Source organism: Stegostoma tigrinum, chromosome 1, assembly GCF_030684315.1.
Source record: "Stegostoma tigrinum isolate sSteTig4 chromosome 1, sSteTig4.hap1, whole genome shotgun sequence".
NCBI classification, from domain to species: Eukaryota; Metazoa; Chordata; class Chondrichthyes; order Orectolobiformes; family Stegostomatidae; genus Stegostoma; species Stegostoma tigrinum.
Genome location: NC_081354.1, coordinates 68,061,736 through 68,089,663, shown reverse-complemented (window position 1 = coordinate 68,089,663; position 27,928 = coordinate 68,061,736). Strand labels below are relative to the sequence as shown.

The 27,928-nt window shown below is 39.8% G+C and overlaps 2 protein-coding genes across 2 annotated transcripts in view; one reads left to right on the top strand and one right to left on the bottom strand.

Annotated features, from left to right (window-relative positions):
- Window positions 1-26,780, top strand: part of LOC125463357 (uncharacterized) — a 76,062-nt gene extending 49,282 nt beyond the window's left edge. Inside the window, exons 4-7 of the mRNA XM_048554607.1 lie at window positions 7,737-7,794; window positions 11,003-11,129; window positions 19,155-19,226; window positions 26,433-26,780. Of these exons, the coding sequence (XP_048410564.1) occupies window positions 7,737-7,794; window positions 11,003-11,129; window positions 19,155-19,226; window positions 26,433-26,539 (364 nt within the window). The 3' untranslated portion in view covers window positions 26,540-26,780. The remainder of the gene's footprint in view (window positions 1-7,736; window positions 7,795-11,002; window positions 11,130-19,154; window positions 19,227-26,432) is intronic.
- Window positions 20,474-27,928, bottom strand: part of myoz2b (myozenin 2b) — a 30,296-nt gene continuing 22,841 nt past the window's right edge. Inside the window, exon 6 of the mRNA XM_048554481.2 lies at window positions 20,474-22,410. Coding sequence (XP_048410438.1) covers window positions 22,176-22,410 — 235 coding nt within the window. The 3' untranslated portion in view covers window positions 20,474-22,175. The remainder of the gene's footprint in view (window positions 22,411-27,928) is intronic.

Here is a 27,928-nt window from a genome sequence, read left to right as displayed (position 1 = left end):
TCCACCTGGAAACCAACACACTTTGCTGCTAGACCTATCTCCTCTTTGCCCAGCAGAAAACCTGACTTACCCTCCCCAGTAGCCAGACATGATCACATACTGCTACCCCACTCCCCAATCACAAAAATACTTCTAGGGTACAGCACCTCTGAGACCTAGCATATTCTCTTTCTGATCCAATATTTTCCTCCACCCCAACATATACTAAACACTCCCTCACTTACCTGACCCCTTGCCATGTTATGCTCTGGCAAGCTACTTACTTGCTGTCCTACTTACATGACAAGTTGGCAGCCTAACCCCTAGCCAGTTGACACTCTACCCACAGGGCATCCTACCTAGCTGGCACCTTACTTTCCCAGTGCTCTAATTTCACACTAAACCGATGTATTATCATTTCACAGGAGCTGTTAAGTGGTGGTTTCTCCTCTGGCTGTGTGCCTGCTGGCATTGCCCTATCTCTGTGAGTTAGGAGCACCTGGATTGAGGTCAGGGTACTTCGTCCACTTGTTGTTCTACCTTTGTGTGCTGTGATAATGGATTGCAGGTCATGGAGTCATAGAGTCATTCTGCATAGAAACAGACCCTTCAGGTCAACCAGTCTGAGTACATATCCAGCAAACTCTGAGAATACTGAACTTAGCTCTCCGTAATAGCTGCCAACCTGTCCATGGAGTCAGCCAGACACTCACTCGCCAGAGGCAGCAGGGTCCTACATGCACTGTTGTAAGTACTGCAACCTTTGTATCCAATTGTCCCAGAGCTCTTGATAAACCCACAGCCGCTCCTGTGTCTGCTTGTGTATGTCAATGAAGTTGAGAGTTGCCAACAGCATGGGGTTGTTTCCTGCCTCAGCCTGAGCAGGTGCCTGGTCTCCAGCAGTCTTCCAAATGCCAGCAACCTGAAGCATTTCTTTCAGCCAGTTGTGGAGATGTGGTAGTAATGCACTCACCAGCAGATACTTCTTACTCTGTAGCCATAAGTAATTAACATCTGAGCCAGTGAGAGATGCAAGATGCAGCCTTTTTGGTATGTCCTTTAAGGCATTCTTCTTCAGAGATGGAGGACGAGGTGTCTTATGGACTGACTTCTTGACTGAAGGAGATAAGAGAGTGTGTTGTGAACAAAGTGTAGAAGAATACAGTCACAGTAGGGGTAATGGGAGAGTAGCACAAAATGGAAAATGCTTCTTACCTACTTGCTTTGACATGGATGCTTCAGCATCTCCTCATGACTGGTCCCAGTCCTCATCGGTGAAGGCCAAGAATTTTCCATCATTGGCAACGAGGAGCATTTTGCCAGGTTACCTACCATGCATCCTCATTCTTTTGGATCTATCATGGGCTGTCCTCTCCTTCAATGAGATAAAAGGAGGATTAAGTGAGATGAAAGTGAGTGTCACTGCTGTTAATACTTATGAAGGTGAGGGAAAAGTAGTGAAGTGTTTCTTGTGAGTGAGTAGGCACACCAAGACCATTCAGGGCTAGTGGAGTGGTTAAGTGAGAGGAAACAAAGATGTTGCAAGCAGTGGTGAAAGTGGTACAGCATAAGCCTTGGTCAGAAATAAATGTAGTAACAGAGATCAAATGAGGCAGCAGAGAGAAGATGGTGGCACAAAGTCATTGATCTTCATCCTATGCTGCTGGGTCTTGCTCTGGACAGTTGAGATGGGATTGACTCAGATGACAATGTTGATCCAGCCTGACTGAGTCTGGTGGGTGGATCTTCTCTGCCCACCCTCGGTAAGAGGAAGATCCTTCTTTGCATGACCAATCCATTAGGGCCTCCAGGTTACTATCTATAGGGCGGAATGCCAATTCTCCTTTATTTGCCACATCCAGAGCAAATAACATGATCCATATGGGGCAGCTCCAGACTGCCAGTATTTGATTAGCTGCACACAGCCTTTTTAATAGGTCACTGATACCTATTTTGATGCCTATATTTAAGAATTTTGGGAGGTCCCAGCAGTGGTAAATACGTTTGCCTGCAGCTGGAATGAAAATTGGGCAAGGGGCCGTTATTAGCATGCTGGCATGATTTTTGAAGCATGTTTGGGATAGTATTGTGAGAAAACTTGTTAGGTCTCACGGACAGAAAAATCCACGAAATGCAACAAAACAAACACTTGGGCAACTTCCGACAAGATTCGCTCTTCTTTCTTCGACTACTGTCACTAACGTCTCCAGTAGTAGTTGAAGAACCTGGAAGCCCTCTAACAGGTCAGCTCCTCCATTAATTTCCATTCTTCCTTGCGAGAAGCTAGGAACAATTCCAAATCTGATGCATCTGGAATGCACCTCCTGTGTAAGAATTGCAGGCTGGCCTTCAGACATGTGTTAACTTTGTGTCATTATAGCATCACACAAACTTGAGATTTCCGTGCATGCTGCCAATTAACAGCATATCTAGACCTGGCTGCATGATACAGTAATGAAGATGAGCAGCATCACCAAGTTTGCCTGTTGCCAGCCTCAGCTGAAACTTGCACTAGGTCTTCACATGTTATGAATCTCACGCTTGCTTTGAGTCTATATCTGTCACTGAAGTTTCAATAACTAGTGACAAGTGTCAGGGGTCTTGTGCAAGAGACATTCTCCATTATGCTACATGCAACATAAATATGATTGAATTTTTATGTTGGTTACAGATATGATATGTAAACACTTTCATACATTTTGAATGAATTGTTGGCTGGTGATGAAGTCTTCACATTATTTTTCTCGGATGTCTGTAATTTGTAATTTATAGCATTTTCTTATCAATGAAATAAATTAGCTATTAGTGCAGGTTACCATTCTGTGTGTTCTATTTGTTATTTTGTGTCTGTGTATTGGCCTTCTTTTAATTTGGGAAAGAGTAAAAACAAAGAACAAGAAGAGAAATACCACAGAGCAGCCATGTTGAACCAGATTTGAAGTAACATTATCTGTTTACTGTTTAAGGTCTAAAATCATACAAGTTAATAATATCTCTCTGAATAAATGTACAATTCTAACATCATCTAAATGATCTCATAAAATGTTTATAATATTTTAAATAAAAGTACTTATTATTATTTGGAGGCAGAATTAAAGACATGCAAGTTGAACTTTACATGTTGTTTGCTTTCAGGACCCAAAGGCAAAGACAAAATGTGTATACACTAATAGAATAATAGTGGCTTTAGAGAGGTGAAATCATTCCCTGCTTCCATAGTCTGACTTATTCCTCAGATTCTGATCTTTTTTGATTTTATCTACTTAGGGTATTCTATTGAGAAAAAAATTTTAAAATGATCATTAAAATGTTAAAATATTGGCTTTTTACATGAGTAATCTCCATTCCCAGGCAATCAGCCAACATTTCCAAACATTGTTTTGCTTTTCTGTTTGGCTCCTTACCTTTTCCCAAAGAGCATCATGGCAGCTCGGGAAGGAGAAAAATGCAGGTGCAAAGGGAGCTACTGCTCTGAACTGACTCTTGTGAACATATGAACACTTGTTTTCTAAAGTACAGTGGACAGTTCTCATTGCTACATTTCAAAGGATCCATCACACTAAACATGGTTATGAAGCTGCTGCCATAATTGAAAAATTTTAATAATTATTAAATATTGGATAAGATAGGCTAATTCTAAAGCTTTATAAGAATTATGTCTACAACTGACAAGCCAAGTCTTTGACTTTGTATTGTTTGGTGTTCTCTGACATCATTTAATTAACATGCTATCTTACATTCTATCCTCATCAATGAATATATCTATTCAGTCTATCAGCAGTTTGAGAAAGGAGTCATTAAGTTCCCTTTTCTGAGATAACAAGTCACTTCTTTATCATTTTGAAATGTATTATTTCTTAAAATACCATTACTTTCCATTTACACCAAACAACAGTATTATATATTTCAGCATAAGTGGGAACAGGGAAGTGATAAACACAAATACCTTGAACTTCCCTGGGTCTCTTCCAACTTTCTGTTGTAACCTCAATTTGCAGAATGACTTAAGAGAAGAAACAAGTATTTATAAGTGTTGATTTGTTCTGTTTTTCTGATTTGCTAATTGATCACCTTATTAACAATAGGAGAACCATGTAGAAATTTTTCCCAAAAACTTATTTACTAGTTGAACACCTCCCCCACCTTATCTCCCTTCATGACTTAATATTGGAGTCATAGAGTAATATAGCATGGAAACAGGCTCTTTGGCTTAACCTGGTCTATGCTGATAATGGTGCCCATTCAGCTAGTTCCAATTGCCATCATTTGGTCCATATCCCTCGAAACCCTTCCCATCCATGTACCTATCCAAATGTTTTTTTGAATGTTGCTATTGTCAGCCATTTTCTTTGGAAGCCCATTTCATATACACACCACACTCTGCGTGAAGAGGTTGCCCCTCAGATCCTTCTTAAATCTTTCCCCTCTCACCTTAAACCTATGCCCTCTGGTATTCAGTTCCCTGTTCCTGGGGAAAAGACTATATGCATTCATCCTATCTGTGCCCCTCATAATTTTATATACCTCAATATGGTCACCCCTCCTTCTCTTCTTTTTCCATGGAATAAAGTCCTATCCTGGCCAATCTCTCCCAATAACACAGGTCAACAAGTCCTGGCAACACCCTCATAAATCTTCTTTGCACACTTTCCTATTTAACTACATCTTTCCTAAAACAGGGTGACCAAAACTGTACACAATACTCCAAAATGTGGCCTCACCAACAACTTATATAACTGTAACATAACATCCCAACACCTATACTCAATGTGTCAATGACCAATGAAGGCCAGCATATTAACTGCCTTCTTCAACACCCTGTCCACTTGTGATGCCACTTTCAACAAGCTATGTACTTGTATTCCTGGGTCTCTCTGTTCCACAACACTCCTTGGACCTTACCATTTACTGTACAAGTCCTGATCTGGTTAGACTTTCCAAAGTGCAACACTTCACACTTACCTGTATTGAATTGCAATTGCCAATCCTCAACCCACTTTCCCATCTGCTGAAGATCCCTCTGTAATTTTTGATAACCTTCCTCGCTATCAATGTTACTTCCTAATTTTTTTATATCTCATCTGCAAGCTTACTAATTATGCCTTGAATATTCACATCCAGATAATTTATGTAAATAACAAATATCAAAGGTCCCAGCACCAACCATGTGGCACACTGCTAGTCATAGGCCTCCAGTCCGAGAAACAACCTTCAGCCATCACCCTCTACTTCCTACCATCGAGCAAATTTTGAATCCAATTAGCTAGCTTTCCTTGGATCCCATGGAACCTAACCTTCAAGACTAGCTTGCCATGCAGGCCTTGTTAAAGGCCTTACTAAAGTCCATATAGACAATGCCCACGGCCCCACCCTTATCCATCCTCTAGTTTACCTCATCAAAAAACTCTTAAAACATTTGTCAGACATGTCTCCCCGCACACAAATCCATGCTGACTATTCCTAATCAGACCTTGAATATCCAAGTGTTGATTAATCCTGTCCCTCAGTATCCTCCAATAACTTGACTACCATTGATGTCAGACTTACTGGCCTGTAGTTCCCTGGCTTGCCTTTGCTACCTTTCTTAAACTATGCAGCAACTTTAACTACCCTCCAGTCTTCCAGACCTTCACGAGTGGCTAAAGATGAAGCAAAAATCTCTGCAAGGGTCTCTGCAATTTCTTCCCTAGCCTCCCGTAATGTCCAAGGATGGACTTGTTCAGGGTCAGGGGATTTACCCACCTTACTGTGAACTAAGGCTAAAAACACCTGCTCTCTGTTAATATGTATGTGGCCTGAAATATCCCCATTTGTTTCCCTTATTTCCTTAGTATCCATGAATCTCTCCTCAGTAAACACTGAGGAGAAATAATAATTAAAAATCTCTCATATCTCCTGTGGCTCCACACATAGTTGGCCATGCTGATCTTTAAGAGGACCAATTCCCTCCCTAGCCACCTCTTTACTCTTAATATAGCTATAGAACCTCTTGAAATTATCTTTAACTTATCTGCCAGATCCATCTCATACCTGCTCTTTGCTCTTCTGATTTCCCTCTTCAGTGTGCTCCTACACTTTTTACAGTCATCTAGGGATTCAGATGAGCCCAATAGCTTAGACCCAATGCATACCTTCTTCTTTTTCCTAACCTGAGCCTCAACGTCTCTCGTCAGCCAGGGATCCCTAAACCTGCCTGGTTTTCCCTTCAATTCATTTTCTTTATCTTTTATTCATGTAGTAAGGCCATAACAATTTTAGTTTACTGTGAGAAATTGTCTGCTGGATCAAGTGTCAATCAGGCATTTAAGTGCAACAGAATTATTGACCTGTCAGGTATTAAAGCAGGAGGTCCCACCTGCTTCAAGCTGTCAGCCAATTGGAGGCTGGAGCCATTGTGAGTTGCAGAGGTTCATTGGAGGCTTGTTTCAGAGCAGCGTGAGGACTGCGACTGGTGACACAGTAAATGATTGTTTTGGGTGGGATTGTGAGGTGGGGCTGTTAGGGAGAGGGATAGCAGGGCAGTTGGAGGAATTGTCAAGTGTTTTGCTTTTGGTATTTATCACCTTACTCCCCAGCAGTGCTCCAGGTTATGGCAAATAGAGTTTTCCCACTCCCAACCAATGGACAGACTGCTCTGTTTTACCAGTCAGGGAAGCAGCCACTTTTCTTATCCACCTGGAAGGCATGTAATGGGACCAGTAGCCGATGCATTGTGGCCCTTATCATAGATTTCTTACAGTGTGAAAGCAGGCTATTCAGCCTGTTAAGTCTACACTGATCCTCTGAAGGGCATCCCACCCAGTCCCACCCCCTTACTCTATCCCTGTACCCTATATTTCCAATTGCCAATCCACTTATCAGGTATGCCTTTTGACTGTCAGAAGAAACCAGGGCACCCGGAAGAAACCCACATAGACACCGGAAAATTTGTGCAAACTCCATGCAGACAGTCATATAAAGCTGGACTCGAGCCCGAGTCTACAGCACTGTGAGACAGCATACCAACCATTCAGCCACTGTGCTGTCCTTACATGGCCATTAATTTGCTAGTTAAGAGCTTTCATTATTGACAGGTCAGGAAGGTTGACCATGGATCTTCCTACCTTAAACTTAATTGTTGAGGTGACCAGAAGGGGTAAAGCATCAATCTGAGGTCAGTTCACCTATTTATTTATGGATCTCACCACTTCCCCACTACTTCTAAGGAGGAGAAAAACCCAACCCATACAGACACAGAAGGAAAGAGGAGACTACTCACTGCATCATCCCCTATATGACCGATAAAAATCTATCTGCTCTAATCCCATCTTCCAACTCTCGGTCTATAGCTTTATGTTACCTTAACTGAACAGTCATATTTTTTTTTAAATCTGGTGAAGTTATCTGCCCCTAACATTCATGCAATAAATTCCAAATTATAATCACCCCCTAGTGGAAACATTATTCCTCATTTCCATTACACCAATTATTTTTAATCTGTACTCCCTGGTGGTTATTTAGCTTTTGTCTATCCGCTCTGCCATCTACTTGATCTCAGATCCTTGTAATTTTGTACACCTGAGTTAAATCTTCTGTCAGCCTCTTCTGTTTCAGTGAAAATGAATCATGCATCCATTTTAATCTCATGGCTAAAGTTATCAATTCCTAGCAATAACATTGTAAATCTCTTCTCTATTATCACATCCTTCTTATAAAGTGATGACCAGAACTGGTCCTGTTGTCTAACTATTGGCTAAAACAATACAATTTTTTTATAGCAGAGAGTGGCAGGAGCTGGGTGTAAGTGAGGTCGGGACCGGAGAGGTTGTTGGGAAGGTAAGTGATTGCTGTTTAAGCACTTACTTCAAAGCCAGCGGTCTTTTTTACAGCAGAGAGCGGCGGCAGCTGGGTGGAAGTGAGGTTGGAGAAGAGAGGCTGTTGGGAAGGTAAGTGATTGCTATTTAAGTAGGTGTGCCCGGTGAGAAAACTGCAAGTCTTTGGCTCAGGAGTCTTCGGCAAAGAGGCTGAGGAGATTACGCCACCGTTGGAGAGGGTGAAGACAAGACTGCCAAGCTAATTCAGTGTGCTCCGTGCATGATGTGGGAGGACAGGGACACTGATGGTGCCTCTGGCTCCTGTAGCTGTGGAAAGTGTGTCCACGTTCAGCTTCTGAAGGACCATGTTGCAGCACTGAAGAAAGAACTAGATAACCTCAGGCTCATCCCAGAAAACGAGAGTTTTCTGGAAAGGACCTTCAGCGAGATCATTACACTGACGATGAGGAAGGAAGAGATGCTTGAAGCACAAGACACCCCAGGGGAAATACCTCTCGTAAATAGGTTGGCTGTCTTGGAAACTGTCAAGACAGGCTTGCGAGTCGAAAATTTGTGTAAAGGCAGAGCCGAGGAGTCAGACATCATGCAGAGCTGTGTTAATCGGGGACTCCATAGTGAGAGGGACTGAAAGGGGTTTCTGTGGCAACAGGTCGGATTTGAGGATGGTTTGTTGTCTTCCTAGTGCCAGAATCCAGGACATCACCAACAGATTGCAGGGAATCCTCAAGGGTGAAGGTGGCTGTGCATGTCAGCACAAATGACGTCAGGAAGAAGAGGAGGGACATTCTACAGCGGGACTTCAGAGAACTCGGATGAAGGCTGAAAAGCAGGACTTCCAGGGTGGTTATCTCCGGTTTGCTTCCAGTTCCGTGGGCTGGAGAGGTCAGGAACACGGAGATATTGGGCTTGAATGTGTGGCTGAGAAACTGGTGCAGGAAGCAAGGATTTACATTCTTGGATCACTGGGGTATGTTTTGGGGTAGGGATAAATTGTACAAGAGGGACGGGTTGCACCTTAATGGGTGGAGGACCAGCATTCTGGCAGGCAAGTTTGCCACTGCAACGCAGGTTTGTTTAAACTAAGTAGTTGGAGGGGAGGGGACAAACTTGAAATTTAAGAATGAAGTTAAAGGGAAAGTGAGAATAGGAGAAGTTAAGAAAGACAACAGAATCAAAGGAGCAGAAAACTCAAGAAGGGATCGTACAGTATGGCCAAGTGAAATAGGGATTGATAGGAAGGGTGAGGGGAGTAACGAATTAAAATTATTATATATGAATGCACGAGCCATAAGAAATAAGGTGGATGATCTTGAGGCTCAGTTGGAAATTGGCAGGTACAATGTTGTGGGGATAACTGTGACGTGGCTTCAAGTGGACAGGGCCTGGGAAATGAACATTCAAGGCTATACATTGCTATCGAAAGGACAGACTGACGGGCAGAGTGGGTGGGGTGGTGGCCCTGTCGGTGAGGAATGATATTCAGTCCCTTCCGAGGGGGGACATGCCCTATGCAACTGTCAGGATAAATGATTAAACTATTCAAATCACTACTTAAATTGTACTTTGACCAATGATTCTGTCATTAGCAGGTAGCAAAGCTATCCAGAGTTATCTGTACCAGTCAGGGCCACTAAAGCAAGTAACTGGGTGGAGTGCTGTGGTGTGACAACTCTAGCCACGGTAAGATGACAGGCTGATGCACCTAGCAATCCTTCTCAGAAAATGCTTTCAATACTTTAGGGTGAATGCATTGGAAATTGTGGCCCTCTTGAAAGAAGATGCTTTTAGTATTCCATACTTAGGATTTGCTGTGTAGCATGAGACCTCATTTAACTCTGTTAGAGTAGTAAATAGCTGAGTACACATTAACCTATTATGAGTGAAGTATTTTTGGAAAGAAGGAGTTTTTGTTCTTGGCAGGAATGAAAACTAATTCAAATGGAGGTGGCCAGGGAGTGACGGTCAGCTCAAAATCATGAGTAGCTGCCTATGGTTATTGGCTGAGAGGGTTTAAACAATTGATTGACACAGCATGACCTGCCAGCCTCAAAAACAAGATATATCAACTCGGGATAGAGAAACAATGAGAGAAAGTGCAAAGAAACAAACCACCACCTTTTTGGGGGAAGACCAGGAGTTGCTCTACATGAGCTTAATGGAAGATCAAACAGTGTTACCACCGAAGATTGAACAACATCAGCGGTGAAGACACCATCACTTCAAAACAGCTGCCCCATTCTTCCATTCCGTAGAACTGCTTCAGGATTGGTAAACTGTTCTCATCTATTATTGTTGAAGATATTCTTTGTCTGATTGACTAATGTATCATATGAAGAACTCAAATATCAGCATGTCACAAATGGCCAACTGGCTACAATTGGCAACTGTGAACATAAACTCCAAAAATCAACAACTGCTAACTCCTTAAAAGTCAATTCACCTATCTTGCATTTCACCTACCTTCAACCACATTTCCTTGCTGCAAGTCTTTATGATGCCTTGGGAGCAAACTGTGCAGTTTCTACTTCCACCTCTGAAGAACAAGAGGAACTGCAAAATGAATACCAACAGCAGCAGGAGCATCCCAACACCAGCTGCTGTCTCCCCATCTTATTTCACATGTTAGAGGCAATGAGTAGAGAACGCATTCCAAAGGAGTTGGATCCTCAAACTAGTGTCTGCAGATGTAGCAGATCAACTTTTTCAGGACTTATTCCGCAGGAGCGTTAGGCTTTAGGTCATGGTAAATTGTTGACATCTGCAGGCTTTTTGGAACATGACTTTGTTCCTAGTGGGTCACATGAGCACACAACACCAGTGGTTGACAAGATTCATGTCATTGAAAGGTCAAGCCTTTCCTCTAATCTTGTTTTTTGTCTTGAGGTATGGTGTGCTCTTTTCAAGAGTGAAAACAGAGAGTTTGAATGTTAACAATGGCTACTTGTGTGGCTAACAGAGAAGGACAGTATTGCTGGAATATAATGGTGAAGCTTGGGTGCAAGAGAGTATTACGATATTGGCTATCCGGATGAGGATGTGAGATACTTAGAGAGAGAGGAATAAGCATAATTGCAAAATGTTGGTCTGAGAAATAGTGTACAGGAAAATTATAGGAACATTGGACTATGTGGATTTAGCACACAAATGTTGCATATGCCTCATTTTAACGCACTTCTGAAGTTCTGGATTATCTTGATGCATTGTCTCAGGTTGGAGGGATCACACATCCACTGAATTCCAAGATCACTTTCACCCGTGCCTGTTGGGTTGGAGAGATCGTCTACTTCCTTCTTACTCTACAGTCTTTACATCTCACAGCAGGACCTCGAGATAAAGGTAAGAGATTTAGTGGGGGGGGGGGGGGGAGGGAGTGGGTGCAGCTTTCTGACATATCCTTACAATTCCTGTTGTTGCAGTGGCTTTAAAAATCCATATTTACGGGCCACTGCACTTCCCTTTAATTAGAAATTTCTCCATTGTCAGATAAAGTGTATCGCCCCTAATCTGTGGAGGATTGCAGTGATGTTACAATAATACCATGGCTCAGTTAAAGAACCCCTGTAAAGCCCTCTCCAGCTGTAATAATTAATCGTCCTGCTATTTAAGCAGAAAATACACTAGGAAAATTCTACCCATTGTTTTTCTACTTGTAGAAATTTGAAATAAATTTACCAGACGTAAGAATGTAACTTTTTTATTCTTTCACAATGCGAAGGTCTCTCTTTAACCTTGATATTAACTGAAAACTATGAAGTGCTTTAGAAGCCATTGTCCTTCTTATCAGTGGACAAATGTATGTTTGGATTGCTGTGAATCCCAAAGTTTCATGCTGGACTGGTTTCAGATTTATGTAACACTGAAGGGCATGCAAATCATTCAGTTCCATTATGTTTGTAATTATACTGATTAATTTATTTAATTTTATATCCAATACCAATACTTTTCACAACATTTAGGTTGGATTTAAAGTCTTTGTAAAGGGTAGGCATATATCTTTTGAAACGGGGATTGTTTTAGTAATTTTTCTTTTTGGCTTTACTTGCACTTCACTGGTTATGCTGCAAGTGGACTATTTTCTTAATGTCAAAATCTTAGCAAGAATACAGGCACATTAGAGTCAAGCAATTCAGATGAAAATGCAATAATACAGTTTTCATTACCCTGGAATATCTTTGCTGCTGCAATGGCTAGCTGGATAAACAAAAATTTAAGAGGGATAGATAACAAAGTGTGAAGCTGGATGAACACAGCAGGCCAAGAAGCATCTCAGGAGCACAAAAGCTGACATTTCAGGCCTAGACCCTTCATCAGAGGGAGTAGTGTGTGTATTAGATATTATGTAAAAACTATTTGAGGCAAGGGGCTGAATTATTTTTTGAGGCCAGACTCCCCACATCTTGGCTTAAATGGGGGAGTGGAGGCACCTCTACTTGATTGGTTTGCCCTGGTTTAATTTTTCAGATAGTGCATTTTTAAACATCAATAGGTGAGACTTCTGCACCTCTCTAAAAGGATGTCCTGTCTCGGAGCTGTTGGTCCATTTTCCTACTCATGCTCAAGCCCAATCTCTTTCCTCAGAAACTAAGGATTTGGTTTATGAAACACTTGCAAGTTAATGAATAACTTCAATTACAAAGAAAATACATGTTGCTAACTCCAAATTAAGAACACAAACTTAAAATATAAATCACACAGTCTACATCTCAAAAGTGGCCATGACCCTTCAGGATGTCTAGTTTTTGGCTGCTTGATCTAACCTTCATTTGTCCCCTCAGTGCAGTGAGTGTGCCGTACTGCACATTGGAAATGAAATGTTATTGTATGAAGAATGATGTAGCGATCACTTCATCTAATGATAGTCAAGGTATGCGTTCTGTCAGGTTCATTGGTGACCTTGAGATCATGTATTTTAACTAATTGTCTTAATTTCCTCACCAGTTGGCACAGGGCCAAACTAGCAACTGTCCCTTTCAATCTTTGCTGATTCAGTCAGTCATGTAACTGTTTAATCACCAATTGATGGTCAATATTTATCCTCCATGCAAATAACATCTGTTGTTACAGCTTGCTCCAGGCGGTACTCAAACTGATATTGTTTTGAAACATGAAGAGCAGTGGTAGATAGTGATCAACAGATTTCTTTGACTTTGTTTGACTTGAAACCATGAAAATTAGTGGAATCTAGAGCCCATGTTGAAAACTAGTTACTCCCAACAGATCATGTGGCATCATGCCCCTACCTCTGGATATACCCAGAAGTCATAATGGAGAATTCTGGGATGTTGAACAATATACATTACGTTACGAGTAAAACTATATCAGGCTGTTGCTTGACTGGTCTGTGAGACAATTTCTTCCATTCAGATAGAAATTCTTAGATATGAGTGGGGAGGGCAGTCGTCATATAGTAATATTTAGATTGTTGCTGCTAGGAATGTCTGAAGTATTATCATTAAATTTGATTTCAGGATTTATTATGTACCAACCCACAGATGACTGGATTTATTAAATATTCACCGACACTGAAAGGAGACTTTTATCCCACAGACAATACTGAACTTTACTCAAATTTCAGAGTCTGAAGGATTATATGCTAACTCTATTCAATCAACCAATGTTCTGTCGTTACTTCGTAAACGTGTCCGCATTGGTTTTCATTTCCTGACCAGGCATTATGCCAGTTTGAGCTCATCGTCACATTTTTGCAGATTAAAAAAAAAGCAATCCTGTAAAAAAAAGTTTACTATTGGCTATATGTGAGATCCACTTCTTTCTTGTATTCCAGCAGAATAACAACAAATCTAAATTTATATATTCACAATTTAGTGCATAATCTTGTTTTCAACAAAGAACAAATACATTTTTAAAAATGCCAATCTGTGTAGTTGTCTGTTAATTGTATTTGAATTGTTACATAAATTTATTGTCTGTTATTTCTGGGTTCTGTATCGGGGTGTGTTTTGGATACTATACAAAAGCTGCATTTGTCTTTCCAATTTGCATACTTATGTTTCACAGAGAGACCACCTTGTTAAGACCAAACGAAACAACATATGATCTATCAGGCCAGGGATCTGACCTGTCCAGTAAAACCTAATTTGTGATCATAACATTGTCTGAACCAGGGTTTGTTTCCTGGGTAATGAGGAGCATTTCAGGCTTCTCAGGAATAGCTCTAGTTTTTCTTTCCGTTCTGTAAAGATAACTTTCTGTTAAGAGCTCAGAAAATCTTTTAGAAAAGTGACCTTAATACATCAGTAAAAACAGGTGACTACGTGTCTACCCAGATACTTGATGAACTGTTTACACTGTTGAGCTTATAACATATATAAAAAAAACAAATGATCAGAAGACAATGAAGGTCCAGACCCAAAACGTCAGCTTTCCTGCTTCTCTGATGCTGCTTGGCCTGCTGTGTTCATCCAGCTCTACACCTTGTTATCTTTGATCAGAGGACAATTACAGTTTAATCAGAGTTTTGTTCAGAAGAAGGAAATTTCCATTTCAATTGAGCAGAAGAATCAGATTTTTCAGTTTGGAAGAATTGTTCACAGAAAGGCAGTTTAAGTTTGCACAATCTCCAGGTTGTTAAAGTTTAGAAATGTCTTTTGATTATCAGAACTGGAAATGAATCCAGGCCAGTCAACTTGAAAGAAATCTCAAAACTGTTTTAGCAGATCCAGAAAGCAAAGTGGAAACAGTTAAGTAAGAAATGAAAGAGTCAGGAGCACCTGAAAAGTATATTCCTGAGAAAGAGATTAAATCTTTGTTTTACTGTTTATGATAGTATCTTTTCAACGGTCTGATATGTTTTTTTTCATTTGTATAATTAATCTGTGTGCTTTTTTGAAAAATGCTTGCAGCCTTGTGTGAATATGTCCAGCTACTGACTAACACAGTAACCAACTGTAAAAAAAAATGCATGACACGTCAAGCAGGTTTCACTCTGGGATCCATCTTGTCCAGTAATAATATCAACTGGAATCATAAGACTGTGAAGAAAGCATCTTTTTATTTATTCGTGAATATGGACTGACAAGTTACTGGAATTTTGAGAGTTGTGTAGACACATGACTTTACCAGCAGAAATCACACCATGGCACTAGGGTGCAAGTGCAGTGTGCAGTTCAACATCAGATTGCTGATTGGTCTGTGTAATTTTGACCAGTTGTGGATGCCAGAAGTCATCAGCATCTGGACACGTGTGTATGATATGGGGAGAGGAACCACTGCACTGCCGGAGAAGCTAAGTTCTATCCTTACACAGTAACAGTAAATAACACCTGAAGAAAATGGTTATTTTTTCCTATTGGTTGCTGTAAATTTTCATTAAACTGTAACTCGAAGACTTTACAATTAGTGCTTCCTGGGAAGAATTAAAAGAACTTGGAGAAAAGAGATTTAAAAAGGGAAGCAAAAGGAGCATCTCATCAAATTCTACTGACCGGTGCCATTGACCTGTGTTTCCCCAGGGTTCCTTCCTCCACCCACAATACTATTTTGTTTTGTTTGTCTGTTTATGTATAGAGGTATATATAGAAGGTGACGTGGGTTTTAATTATTAGAACTACATGGTGATAGTTCATGCTGTTGTTTTATCTGTGATTAATATTTATTTACTTGTGGTAAGTAATAGTCCTTGTTAAATACAGGAGCCTGATAATGTTTTCTGTTAATCTGAGTCCACCAGACAGTAAATGGGGACTTTGAGTACTTTGATTAAATCTTTAACAATGGTGACCCTGGAAATAGTGCCACTCAAATTTCAATGCACTTTCTCATGTGGGTCATAACAAAAGATTGGGGATTCTTGTTAGGACTATTTTGAAACAAAAACAATTAAGATTTGGGTGTGGTATTAATAAGTGACAAAGGTAAAAGAAACACTGGTTCTGTATCACAAATAATATTGGGGAGGTGATGGCCTAGTGGTATTATTGCTGGGCTGTAAATCCAGAGAACTTGATAATGTTCTGGGGACCCTGGTTCAAATCCCACCATGATATGGTCACCCCCTTAGTCAGTAGGAAGTGGGAGGAGTTAAAGGAGAAGTTGTTAAGGGTGAGGATGAGTTAGTTAAACAGATGAGGGTGTCGGTGGACAGAGACTGGTTGGCCCTGCGGGAGAGGAAGAAGTGGAGGCCTTTTAGGCCATCTGGGCACAGGATGCAGGTGTAGACGGATTGGATGTCCATAGTGAAGATGAGGTGTCGGGGGCCAGGGAATTGGAAGCCTTGGAGGAGGTGGAGTGCATGGGTGGTGTCCCAAACGTAGGTGGGGAGTCCCTGGCCTGGTGGGGGGGGAGGGAAATAGAGCCAAGGTAAGTGGAGATGAGTTCACTCGGGTAGGAGCAGGCAGAGATAATGGGTAGGCAGGGGCAGTCAGGTTTATGCATTTTAGGAAGGAGATAGAAATGGGTGGTGTGTGGCTGGGGCATAATGAGGTTGGAGGCTGTGGGTGGGAGGTCACCTGAGGTGATGAGGTTGTGAATGGTTTGAGAGATGATGTTTTGGTGTTCAGGGATGGGGTCGTGATCAAGGGGGCAGTAGGAGGAGGTGTCAGAGAGTTGGTGCCTGGCCTCGGCGATGTAAAGATTAATGTACCATACCACTACTGCACCTCCCTTATCTGCAGGTTTGATAGTGAGGTTAGGGTTGGAGTGGAGAGAGCAGAGGGCTGCGTGCTCCATGGAGGAGAGGGTGGAGTGAGTGAGAGGAGTGAAGAGGTTTAGGAATGGTAGTTAGAGATGTAGAGGTTGGGTATTTGTTTTGAGTAGAAATATGGAGTCATAAAGTTGTATCGCATGGAAACAGACTTTTCGGTCCAACTCGTCCATGCTGACCAGATATCCAAAATTAATCTAGTCTCATTTGCCAGAATTTGCTCTGTATCCTTCTAATTCCTTCCTATTCATGTACCTGTACAGGTACCTTTGAAATGTTGTAATTGCACCAGCCCCCACCACTTCTTTTGGCAGCCCGTACCATACACATACCACCTTCTGTGTGAAAAAGTTGGCCCTCAGGTCCCTGTTATGCCTTTTCCTTGTCACAGTAAACCTATGCCCTTTCGTTTTGGACTCCCCTACCCTGGGAAAAAGACCTTGGCTATTCACCCTATCCATGCCCCTCATGATTTTATAACCCTCCATAAAGTCACCTCTCAGCCTCTGATGCTCCAGGGAAAATAGCCCTGGACTATTCAACCTCTTCCCCATAGATCAAACCTGGCAACATCCTTGTAAATCTTTTCTGAACCCTTTAAAGTTTTGCAACATTTTGGGCCCCACACCTCAGGAAGGATGTACTGGCACTGGAGCCTGTCCAGCGGAGATTCTCATGGATGATCCCAGGAATGCCAGGCCTAACATATGGTGAATGGCTGAGGATCCTGGGATTAAATTCATTAGAGTTTAGAAGGTTGAGGGCAGATCTAATAGAAACTTACAAGATAATGCATGGCTCAGAAGGGGTGGACGCTGGAAAGATGCTTCCATTAGGCGGGGAGACTAGGACCCGTGGGCAAAGCCTTAGAATTAGAGGGGGTCAATTTAGAATGTAAATGAGGAGACATTTCTTCAGCCAGAGAGTGGTAGGCCTGTGGAATTCATTGCCACGGAGCGCAGCGGAGGCTGGGATGTTAAATGTCTTCAAGGCAGAGATTGATAAATTGTTGATCTCGCAAGGAATTAAGGGCTATGGGGAGACTGTGCGGGTAAGTGGAGTTGAAATGCCCATCAGCCATGATTAAATGGCGGAGTGGACTCGATGGGCCGAATGGCCTTACTTCCACTCCTCTGTCTTATGGTCTAACATCCTTCCTATAGCAAAGTGACTAGAATTGATTATAGTATTCCAAAAGTGGCTTAATCAATGTCCTGTACAGCTGCAACATGACCTCCCAACTCCTATACTCAATACACTGTGAAATTTAGTGGTCCATATGGGGTCTTTAGGAAGTTTAGTAAGCTGACATATCTGATAGTTAATTTGATTATAGGAAAAAGAATCAGTTTTGTCATATAAACAATTTCAAACAGTATCATCACAGAGAACAGGAAAGTAAGGAACAAATGTGTCAGGTGGTAATAGTAGTGGAGAATGACAGAGGCACTATCCTTAGCTCGACAAAGTGGCAAACAGTTCTTGAAGCAAACCTCTTACAATCTGATTAGTCAACACAAAAATACAGGGACAGTGAAACAATGAGTTCTTATATTTCAAGGAAGGACAAAAGGAAGATCTTGTAAGATTATCTAGGAAGTACTAGGTAATCTTTAGAGCTATACCTGGATGTATGATGCTAACTCGGCAGGATATGGACATAGGAGAGTCACTAACGGGAAAACAACATTCTTATAAGTTGAGTGCCTAAAAAAGGAAACTCAGGTGGAAACAGATTCAAAGCCTGCTGGAAAATCAATGGTTAAAACCTAGCTGCTGGTGTCAGATAGATAAAGTGCCAAGTGAAGAGATAAGGTTGGCAGGTGGGCAGGAAGTCAAATGGAAAGAGGATAGAGTGCCATCGGTTAGGGTAGCAGGTGAATTGTCTGTTTCAAATGGATACTTTTGGAGGATTCCAAGTTAGGAGGATTGCCCAGTGGAATCTTCTGTTTCCTGGCAATTCCTTCCAAGTCTGCTGTGTTAGGGATTCTGCAGGGTCCCCAAGCACAACTTACATCTTCACTTTAGAAACAATTATCTGGCCATTGGGAAATCCAGGCCAATGGCACAAAAACCATTGTACTAAAACACTGAGACGTTGAGGAGCCAATTTTACTCAAATAAATATATCAAATTATTTAACCACCAAATACAGAGTTCTAGCAATGATGGCCTAATCGCCTGTGATTAAATATTTTTAGATAATCTACTTGTTTATGAACTTGGGAAAAAAAATACATTTACAGACAGATTTATTTATGCTGAATGATAAAGGAGCTGTGGCTGTGTTATCAACATAGTGAAATAGCATTTTATATATGTTCTTGTGTGGATATTAGTATTGATTTTTAAAAATTCATGAAAAATATATGTGGAAGTTTGATTTTTACCAATTACCTTTGGAGGCTTTTGGCATTTCTTTAGTAACTGTTTTGTGATGCATTCTTTGAGGACTTTCATCTTCTACATAAATGCATGAAAGTGCACCAGAAACAGTCACTTTGCAATATCTATGTTTCAGTTTTCATTGTGAGTTATAATTGCTATTTTGCATGACCAAGTGATTATCTAGCAATATTTTTTCATGGTGAAAAGGGTCTGGAATACATGGAATATTTGCAAAATGCATACTATACACAGAAGAAATTTCCAAAGCATTATTTCAATTATGTGCAACAATCCCATTGTATCTGCTACAGGTAGATCAGATATGTCAAGTTTCTCTCTGTGGCAGTGTGAAGATTTGAAAATACTTGAAGAAAACATCCTAGGTTGGTGAACAATTAAAGTTTTTACTGCAAGTTTGATATTACATTTAATTTGAGTATAAAATGACAGAGAAGCTCAGGCCTAACTCTGTTGCCTTTAAGAGATAGTGGGAAGAACTGATGCTGGAGAATCTGAGATAACAAGGTGTAGAGCTGGATGAACGCAGCAGGCCAAGCAGCATCAGAGAAGCCAGAAGGGTTTCTGATGAAGGGTCTAGACACGAAACGTCAGCTTTCCTGCTCCTCTGACGCTGCTTGGCCTGCTGTGTTCATTCAGCTCTACACCTTGTTATCTCTGTTGCCTCTAAGATGGGTTTGTGGTTTTTGAGGATAAGGTCACTGAGTAACAACTTGCAAGTCTATCACAAACAAATCTAGCATACATAAATGGCAGACAAAATGGTAAGACAAAAACTTTCCAAAGTTAGGCTTAATATGGTCTCAAAAAGAAAATGATCTGAATTAGTCAACAAAAAGTTTGGAAAAAGCAAGTTGGACTAAGTACTGGTGACAAAAACAATTAGAACAGCAACTAACACAATCAAAATGTGACTCAACCAAGGATATTCATGGGGGGGTGGGGAAGTCAGAGTTTACAATCTGATAATTATTCTTCAAGTAACTTCAATATATAAAAAAATGTCTGTTTCAGTATCATTGTCAAAAATAACACAGAAGTGCTGACTGAAGCAGTGATATTTTCTGTGAGTCAGGGATGTTTGGCATTGCTGCAAATGAGATATGCAACACTTCGCACAGATCCAGGGAATGAAAATTGTTTAAGCTGTGCTATAATATTAGCTTCACTCATGTATGACCTCTTCATCTATGTGCTAAGTTAATGCACCAGGATTTAAAGCTACGCTCCAGCATTTAAATCTTAGAACTAAGCTGATAGTTTAGAATAGAATTAAGAGAGTACTGTGTTGTTGAAAATATCATTCTTTGGATGGGATGGTAAACTGAAATATGTTTGCTGATTCAAGAGAATGCCATGATACTATTCAAAGAACAGTGAAAAGTTCGTTCAGTGATCTGGCTAAAATTGTTCCTTCAATTAACATCACCAAAAGCGGCTCAGTTGGTTATGTTCGCAGGATCTTGCTGTGAATAGAATAACTCTCATGTTTTTGAACATAGCAACAATGATACACTTCAAAATAGTTTATTATATATCAAGCATTTTAAGAATTTAAGAGTTGTAATAAGGTGCAAAATGCATTTTTTCAACCAACCACAATACCCATAAATAACGTTTTGACGTCAACCAAGTTTAATCAGATGATGAATGCTACAGTTAATAAACCATTCAAAATTGCTGTTGAAAGCTGTGCAGTAACTATTCATCTGCAAATCTTCACTGCCAGTGGCAAAATGAGGAAGGTCACTTATCTGCAGCAGAAATATAGTATTCTAATACCAGTAATAGTAATTGGCTAGAAATCAGTGATGTTTCTTTGGAGGATGTCTCTGATGGACTGAAGTAATTGTACTGGTCGGCCAATATTGATTCAAGATCTAGTTGCACTACACTTTGTTGCACACCAAAGCGTCTCACCTCTTTACTGCAGTAGCAAGTCAGATTCTAACTCCCTATGCTACTGTTTTAATGTCAGTGCAAAGCAAAGCATCTTTTAACTGATGCTGTAGTAGTGTTGTTGTATCCACACAACACGAGAATTTTACTAGCTGCTTTCTTGAATGATGACAGTAGCATCACAGATCAATAATAATTTCTGTTCTTATTTTGTTACGTTGCATCATTTATTTTTGTTAATATAAGAGCACTCCACTGTGTTGTGAAAAGATTATAGTTGGGACAGCAATTTGTTATCATTCCATATCCTGTGATAACTCTTGAAATGTTCACACTCCAATATAACTTTAGCTGCTTCTTAACATTGTTCAAAGCATATCACTGACTAAAATTAATGCTAAGCTGAAAGGCAGGGCAATCTGCCTAAAACTTCCAGCATTTGCATGGATGTTTCTTTGGAATTCCAGATAATTTGTCCTCTCATTGCACTTTAATATTAATCAGCAGTATATTTTAAAGTAATGCTATTCTACCACACCCAGTTAGACAAGAGCCGGATATATTTCCAACTACTGTAGTTGCAATAACAATTGCTCAGTCAGTTAAGAAAGGGCTAACTCAGTTCATTGGCACTTAAACAAGAATATTGTGAGTCAACGGTTAGAAATCTATTGGAAAAAAGAATTGGACTGAAACTTTGTAAACATCTCCACTGCCTGATGAGGTCTTGAACCAAAGAAATAAAACAATTTTGAGTTTAATCCTTGCACATAGCTAAAATTCCTTAGATGCACTAAGAATGAGAACACACCCCAAACAGCAACTGGAGTTGAGAAAGGAAAAACAGTTATGGATTGTATTCCTGTCCTTCTCCAGTGACTTCTATAAACATTTGACTGTGAATTTTGGATGAGAGCATCTTTGAACTTGTACGTGATTTACTTTAGAGTTCCTAACACTCATCACCAAACCTCATGTTAGTCACTTGATAGCTGATTCCTGTCCATAGAATAAAATACTTCCTTTAGTTTCTGTTGTATGAAAATAAGACGATAAGACAAAAGCGAAGGAGAAAGAAAAAGGTAGGGGAATATTTTCATTCTAGTTGACAGCTGAAAGTCCTATGTTTTCTTTGGGATAAACAGTACATTTTGCCAAAAGACGCTGCATTGTTTAATAAATTTGCAAAAAATGAGACTACAAGATTGCAAGATGTTTAATCAAAGTGCTTTACAGAGGTGTGGAGAAATTCTGGCTTGACTAAAAGTTGAGCACTGGGGTTTACATTTCTGTACATACAATTTATAATTATTTGGACTATCACTTGCTTGACATAAGTGTTGACATAAAGCCTTATCATCTATTTATATTGAAGAAAAATACCTTGTCTGTATAATCAAGAGCACAGCAATATTTTAAAGATCATCTGTTTCAGGAATGGTTTCTTCCAAAGGCAGATCATCAAATATTATTGAAACGTTGTTAGATGTCCAACCTTGAGCAGTTCTGTTGAAGTTTGGCCGACCAGCAGTACCATCTTGGAAAACAGGCAACTTGAGCTCTGGTTCCAGTAATGCAAAATCCAGTTTTGGTAACTTGAAATTCATAATTTTGGAAGCTCTGTCAAAACCACCAAAAGGAGTTGCAACTCTGTAGATTTAGAAGTGAAAAGTCAGGAAGGCACTGACAAACTGAGTTATCCCTTGTTGCCTTTGATCTTGCTCTGATCTTCTTGAGGCTGTAATACTGTAACATTACTGGGCTGAAACTCCGAAGTCCTTATGCAAGTTCTGATTACTTCTTTCCCATATTCCCCCTCTATTATGCTGTGAATCTAAGCTGACAATATGCTAAATGTGACAGTCATGCTTCAGTTCATAGGCTGCATTACAACAGTGACTCCTTTTTAAAAGCACTAATTGGTTGCAAAGTGCCTGCAAACATCTTGATATCCTGAAATGTACCACTGAAAAGGCAAATATGTCCTTTTTTTAAGGCTACCTCTCTGAAATATCATTAGTGTTCCAAATAAAACTTAGAGCTGATTCTCACCTTTTTGATTTTGAAGTTATGAAATGCAAATAGCGATAGATTTTTAATTTAATTTATTTTCACAAATTTGGAGGATACCTTTTGCTGACCCAGGACAAAATTTAATGTAGGTGACAGAGGACTGGCTTATTGTACAACCAGTGAGAGCTCCACATTTTCGCTTTCTACGAAGGCCCACTGCAATAAGCAGACATCAGGCAGAGGCAGAAAGATGTCCAGACAACATTCCATCCAGTTCACCTGCCCAGCCAATAAGCACACCATGAGGTAGGGCATTAGATTCTGCCGCTTGACTTATTACAACTCATTTGCTTTGATATTGGTATGTTGAGTATTTCACTTTGGAATGTAACAATATCTGGTTAGAAGTATAGGTTTGATGGAGAATTAAGTATAACTAAATAGGGCGGAAACACATAGGTATTAACATTTATAGATAAAGAAACATGTAGTAATTAAGCATGAATAATCCTATTGCAGCTATCTAGAATAGGATATATAAAAAAGGGGAACACAGGGATGACATATATATACTATTACTTAATTACTTTTCAACAAAAAAAAAGATTAATCACAACAAAAAACAGGCCTGGAAAGATACATTCAGACATGAAAGTTAAATATTAGTTTCTGTAAGAAATACAGGAATGATTCAACAGCTAAGAATAGCAAGGATCCTGATCACATAAATACTGGTTAAAAACTAGGATGAAACAACACTCATAAAAACAGAGAAATTAACTTATTTGCTGATAAGTCTTTAAATAAGTTTTTTTAAGATTAATAAAATAAAGGGGAAATGAAAGCAATATTCAGATACAAAAATGAAACCTCGTTACTGGAAAAACATTTAAAGAAGGATTCTTTGAAGAATAAAAGAATAAAGGAGATAGAAGAAGGATGGACAAAAATGACTAGATAAAAATTCACAAATTCATAAAGGAATTATCACTGAATAACTAAGGATTAATACATGAAATTTCAAAACAGTTGTACAGAAGTGTGATTGGACTTAACATTAACTCTGCTTTCTGTTCACAGATGCTGCCATTCCTGCTGAGTTTCTCCAGCAATTTCTGTTTTTGTTTGACATTAGTTAAGTAACTTAAACAAGTCATGCATCAGGTAACCAGGTATGAGCACCACAGCATTGGACATATTGCTTATTGCATGCTGCCTTTTACTGGCAATACTAGAACTAGTAAAATACTTGAGCTGCTTACATGGAGAACCATAGAAAATTTTGAATTTGTCAGGCTATTTAAAGTAGTTACAAAAAGGCAGAAAAAAAAATCACCATTCATCAGTTTAATAGTTGTATCACTGCAGACTTCCAACAATATGGTCTGCATTCAAATTCTATTCGTATCAGATATTTGCATTCAAGCTTTCCCTCAGGCATGAATTTTGTCAGGCAGAGACACATTATTCCACAGAAAGATAGAAGAAAACAGCATAAAATTGGAATGGAAACTTCTATTTCATCTACATCTCTTTTTAGCATGAAAGTGAAATGGACAGCATTTTTGGAGATGAAATTAACGTGAATTTTCCTAAGCTCCACTGCAAAAAATTGTAGGAGTCCGATGTGATTTGGGGAGAACAGGAAAAGGCAACATAATGAGCCACAAAGCAGGATCTCTTTAATTAAAAAAATGTTGTCAAATCTTTCCTGATATGTTTGATTATATATTGATCATGAAGATAAACAGTAAATGTACATATAAATATATACTAAACATTGTGTTTTTCTTAGATATTCCACAGTTCTGGCATAACACTGATAGATGTGGCTCTTGGGTGTTACTTGTGTATTTTAGACATTATATTTTTTCCAAGGCCAACCTTATGATTTAACACAGCAATGAAACCATTTTTATGCCACTGAAAAATATAATTATTCTTAAAACAGCTGCAAAAGATCTACCCTTCATGTAATCCGGGATTGCTGATCTGAAACGTGGCAGTTTTATCTAAAGTTGTGATCGCTTCCAAGTGCTTGGTAGTCAAGTAAAACTTTTCCGCTTGTTTTTATTGTGTTCTTTGATATGTACCTGATTTTTCTAAAATACTGACCTAAGTGTGAAATAACAGTAGAATGTTTAGAAAACTTTTATAGCGCTATTGGAAAGATGTCAGTTCAGTAATACTTTTAAAGGCAAAGTATCGAATCTTTTGTTTTTGGAAATGGTGAATTTGGAGGGAGGAAGGGTATTTGATTTTGCAGGATGGTGATATATATGTAGGAGCAAATTACTGCAGATGCTAGAATCTGTACTGAAACCAACAAATGCTGGAGGTCACAGCGGGTCAAGCAGCATCCATGGCAAAAGCAGGCTAACATTTTGAATCTAGATGACTCTTCATCAGAGCTTGCTCTTTCTCCATGGATGCTGCCTGACCCGCAGTGATCTCCAGAACTTGTTGCTTCCATCATTGACCATCTTGTTCTGCTGCCAGATGAGCCTCTTAAATGGTTAAATGAGAATGATATAAAGGTGTGAGCCTGTAACCGCAAGGATTAACCCAATTGCAGACAGTTTTGTCACAACGTGCTGTTCATGACTCTGCTACCCTGCAGGAAACCTTTCTCCTTGAGAAGGGAGTGTCCCTTGATCAAAGGCAACACCTGATCAAGACATTAGACTTTGTGTTGGAGTGGAGTGTGCCCACAGGCAACCCTGGCATCTTGGATCCAATTGGTCTCAACACTACCTGATGCGTGTAGTCGGCTCTCCTTCCCTGAAAGAGACAGCACAGGTCTTTCACAAACTCTCCAGTCAACAGGCAAGAGAGTCGGTTGATTTGAAGATTCTCCCCAAAGAGACAATCTAACTATTCATGAGATATTTATGTCCAAATTTCTTTCCATAATTTCTATTCATAAAATGCTGCCTGGACTGGAGGGCTTATCTTATGAAGAGAGGTTGACTGAGCTTGGTCTCTTTTCATTGGAGAAAAGGAGGAGGAGAGGGGACCTAATTGAGGTATACAAGATAATGAGAGGCATAGATAGAGTTGATAGCCAGAGACTATTTCCCGGGGCAGAAATGGCTAGCACGAGGGGTCATAGTTTTAAGCTGGTTGGTGGAAAATATAGAGGGGATGTCAGAGGCGGGTTCTTTACACAGAGAGTTGTGAGAGCATAGAATGCGTTGCCAGCAGCAGTTGTGGAAGCAAGGTCATTGGGGTCATTTAAGAGACAGCTGGACATGCATATGGTCACAGAAATTTGAGGGTGCATACAAGAGGATCAATGGTCAGCACAACATTGTGGGCTGAAGGGCCTGTTCTGTGCTGTACTGTTCTATGTTCTATGTTCTATAAAATGTTTGTACTTTTTTACACAACTAATGTCATTTTTAACTGCCTTCAAGTCACAATAAGAAGGCACAATTTGTGTTTATCCATGTTCAATAACATTTCCAATTGCTATGCTGAATTGACTTCTGTTAGCATTGAAGAGTACCATTAGTGGTGTGCTGGATATATTTGAACTGAAGACATTCCACTGACACTGAATATCTGCCCTCTGGTAAAGAGAAAACACTTTCCTAGATAAGATATTCTGAGGAAGGCTCACTGGACCCAAACTGTTAACTCTGTTTTTCCTTTCACAGATACTGCCAGACCTGTTGAGCTTCTCCAGCAACTTTTGTTTTTGTTCCAGGATAAGACTTCTAGCATGTGTTTTACGCTTTGTAATATTTCCATATTGCATTTGTGACACTTCATTAATGTCATTGTAATGAAACTATACAGATCAATTTAAGTCTTAAAAAAACTGTTATAATATTTTGTTTTCAAGAAAATAAAGTCTATTATTTCACAAGCTATTAATATGAATTAACCAACACCTATTTTCTTAGCTGACCTCACCTCATTACTACATAATGTGTAACATTAACCCATATGTTTCAAATAACATTACTTTATTTACAAAGTTTAAGTTCTGTTTTGTATTTGATATTTTACTTTTAATGAACATTACTCACATTGGTCATCCACATGAATTGTACTTTGTCAACATTGCACTGAAAATTTCCAGAGACAAACTACATTACCTGGCTTCATGATGAGAGAAGAGTGGGGAATCATGATTGGGTAAGTGCCTTAATTGAACATCACTACTAATAAGAACCTATTTTACTGCAGCAGTACTGCATTGCCGCAAAAAATAAAATACTTTTCTAATGTTTCTCTGTGTGTTTCAATCTTAAGATTATTAACTATGATAGGGTATGTATTTTTAAAGGTAGATGTAGAAGAATATGTGTGGCTATTTCTCTTGCTTTACTATAACCCACATAGGAATGACTTCAGTGAAACATGAACATTGTGAGACAACTTGTTCAAGTACTTTGAACTGCTAAATAGTTTCCTCGTCGATGCATCAAAAGCGGCTAGCACATATTTCATCTGCTTTAACTTGAGTATTTCTGATATTCCTCAAAAAAACCTACTATTAACGTCTGATAGAGTTACCATTGAGGAGAAACAGAACCAGATTTGCTATGTAAATACTGTGGCCACAAGAGCAGGTCAGAAGCTCAGAATCTTAGAGCGTGTAACTCATCTCCTTACTAACCAAAGCTGTCTACAAGGTTCAAGTCAAGAGTATGACTGAATATTCCTCACTTGCAAAGGTGATTGCAACTTCAACAATAGTTAAGAAGCTCGACCTCATCTAGGGCAGAGCAACCTGTTTGATTGGCACTTCACCCGCATTCACCACCAGCGGTGGAGCTTCTTGTGAAAAGGAAGAAGGTAGCTTACATAAGGTGGAGGAAGCTAGGGTCAAGTTCAGCTAGAGAGGATTACATGCAGGCAAGGAAGGAGCTCAAAAATGGTCTGAGGAGAGCCAGGAGGCGGCACGAGAAAGGCTTGGCAGAAGGAATCCGGGAAAACACAAAGGCATTTTACACTTACATGAGGAATAAGAGAATGATCAAGGAAAGAGTAGGGCCGATCAGGGATAGCATAGGGAACTTGAGTGTGGAGCCTGAGGAGGTAGGGGAAGCCCTAAATGAGTTTTTTGCTTCTGTCTTTACGAAAGAAACGAACTTTGTAGTGAATGAAACCTTTGAAGAGCAGGTGTGCATGCTGGAATGGATAG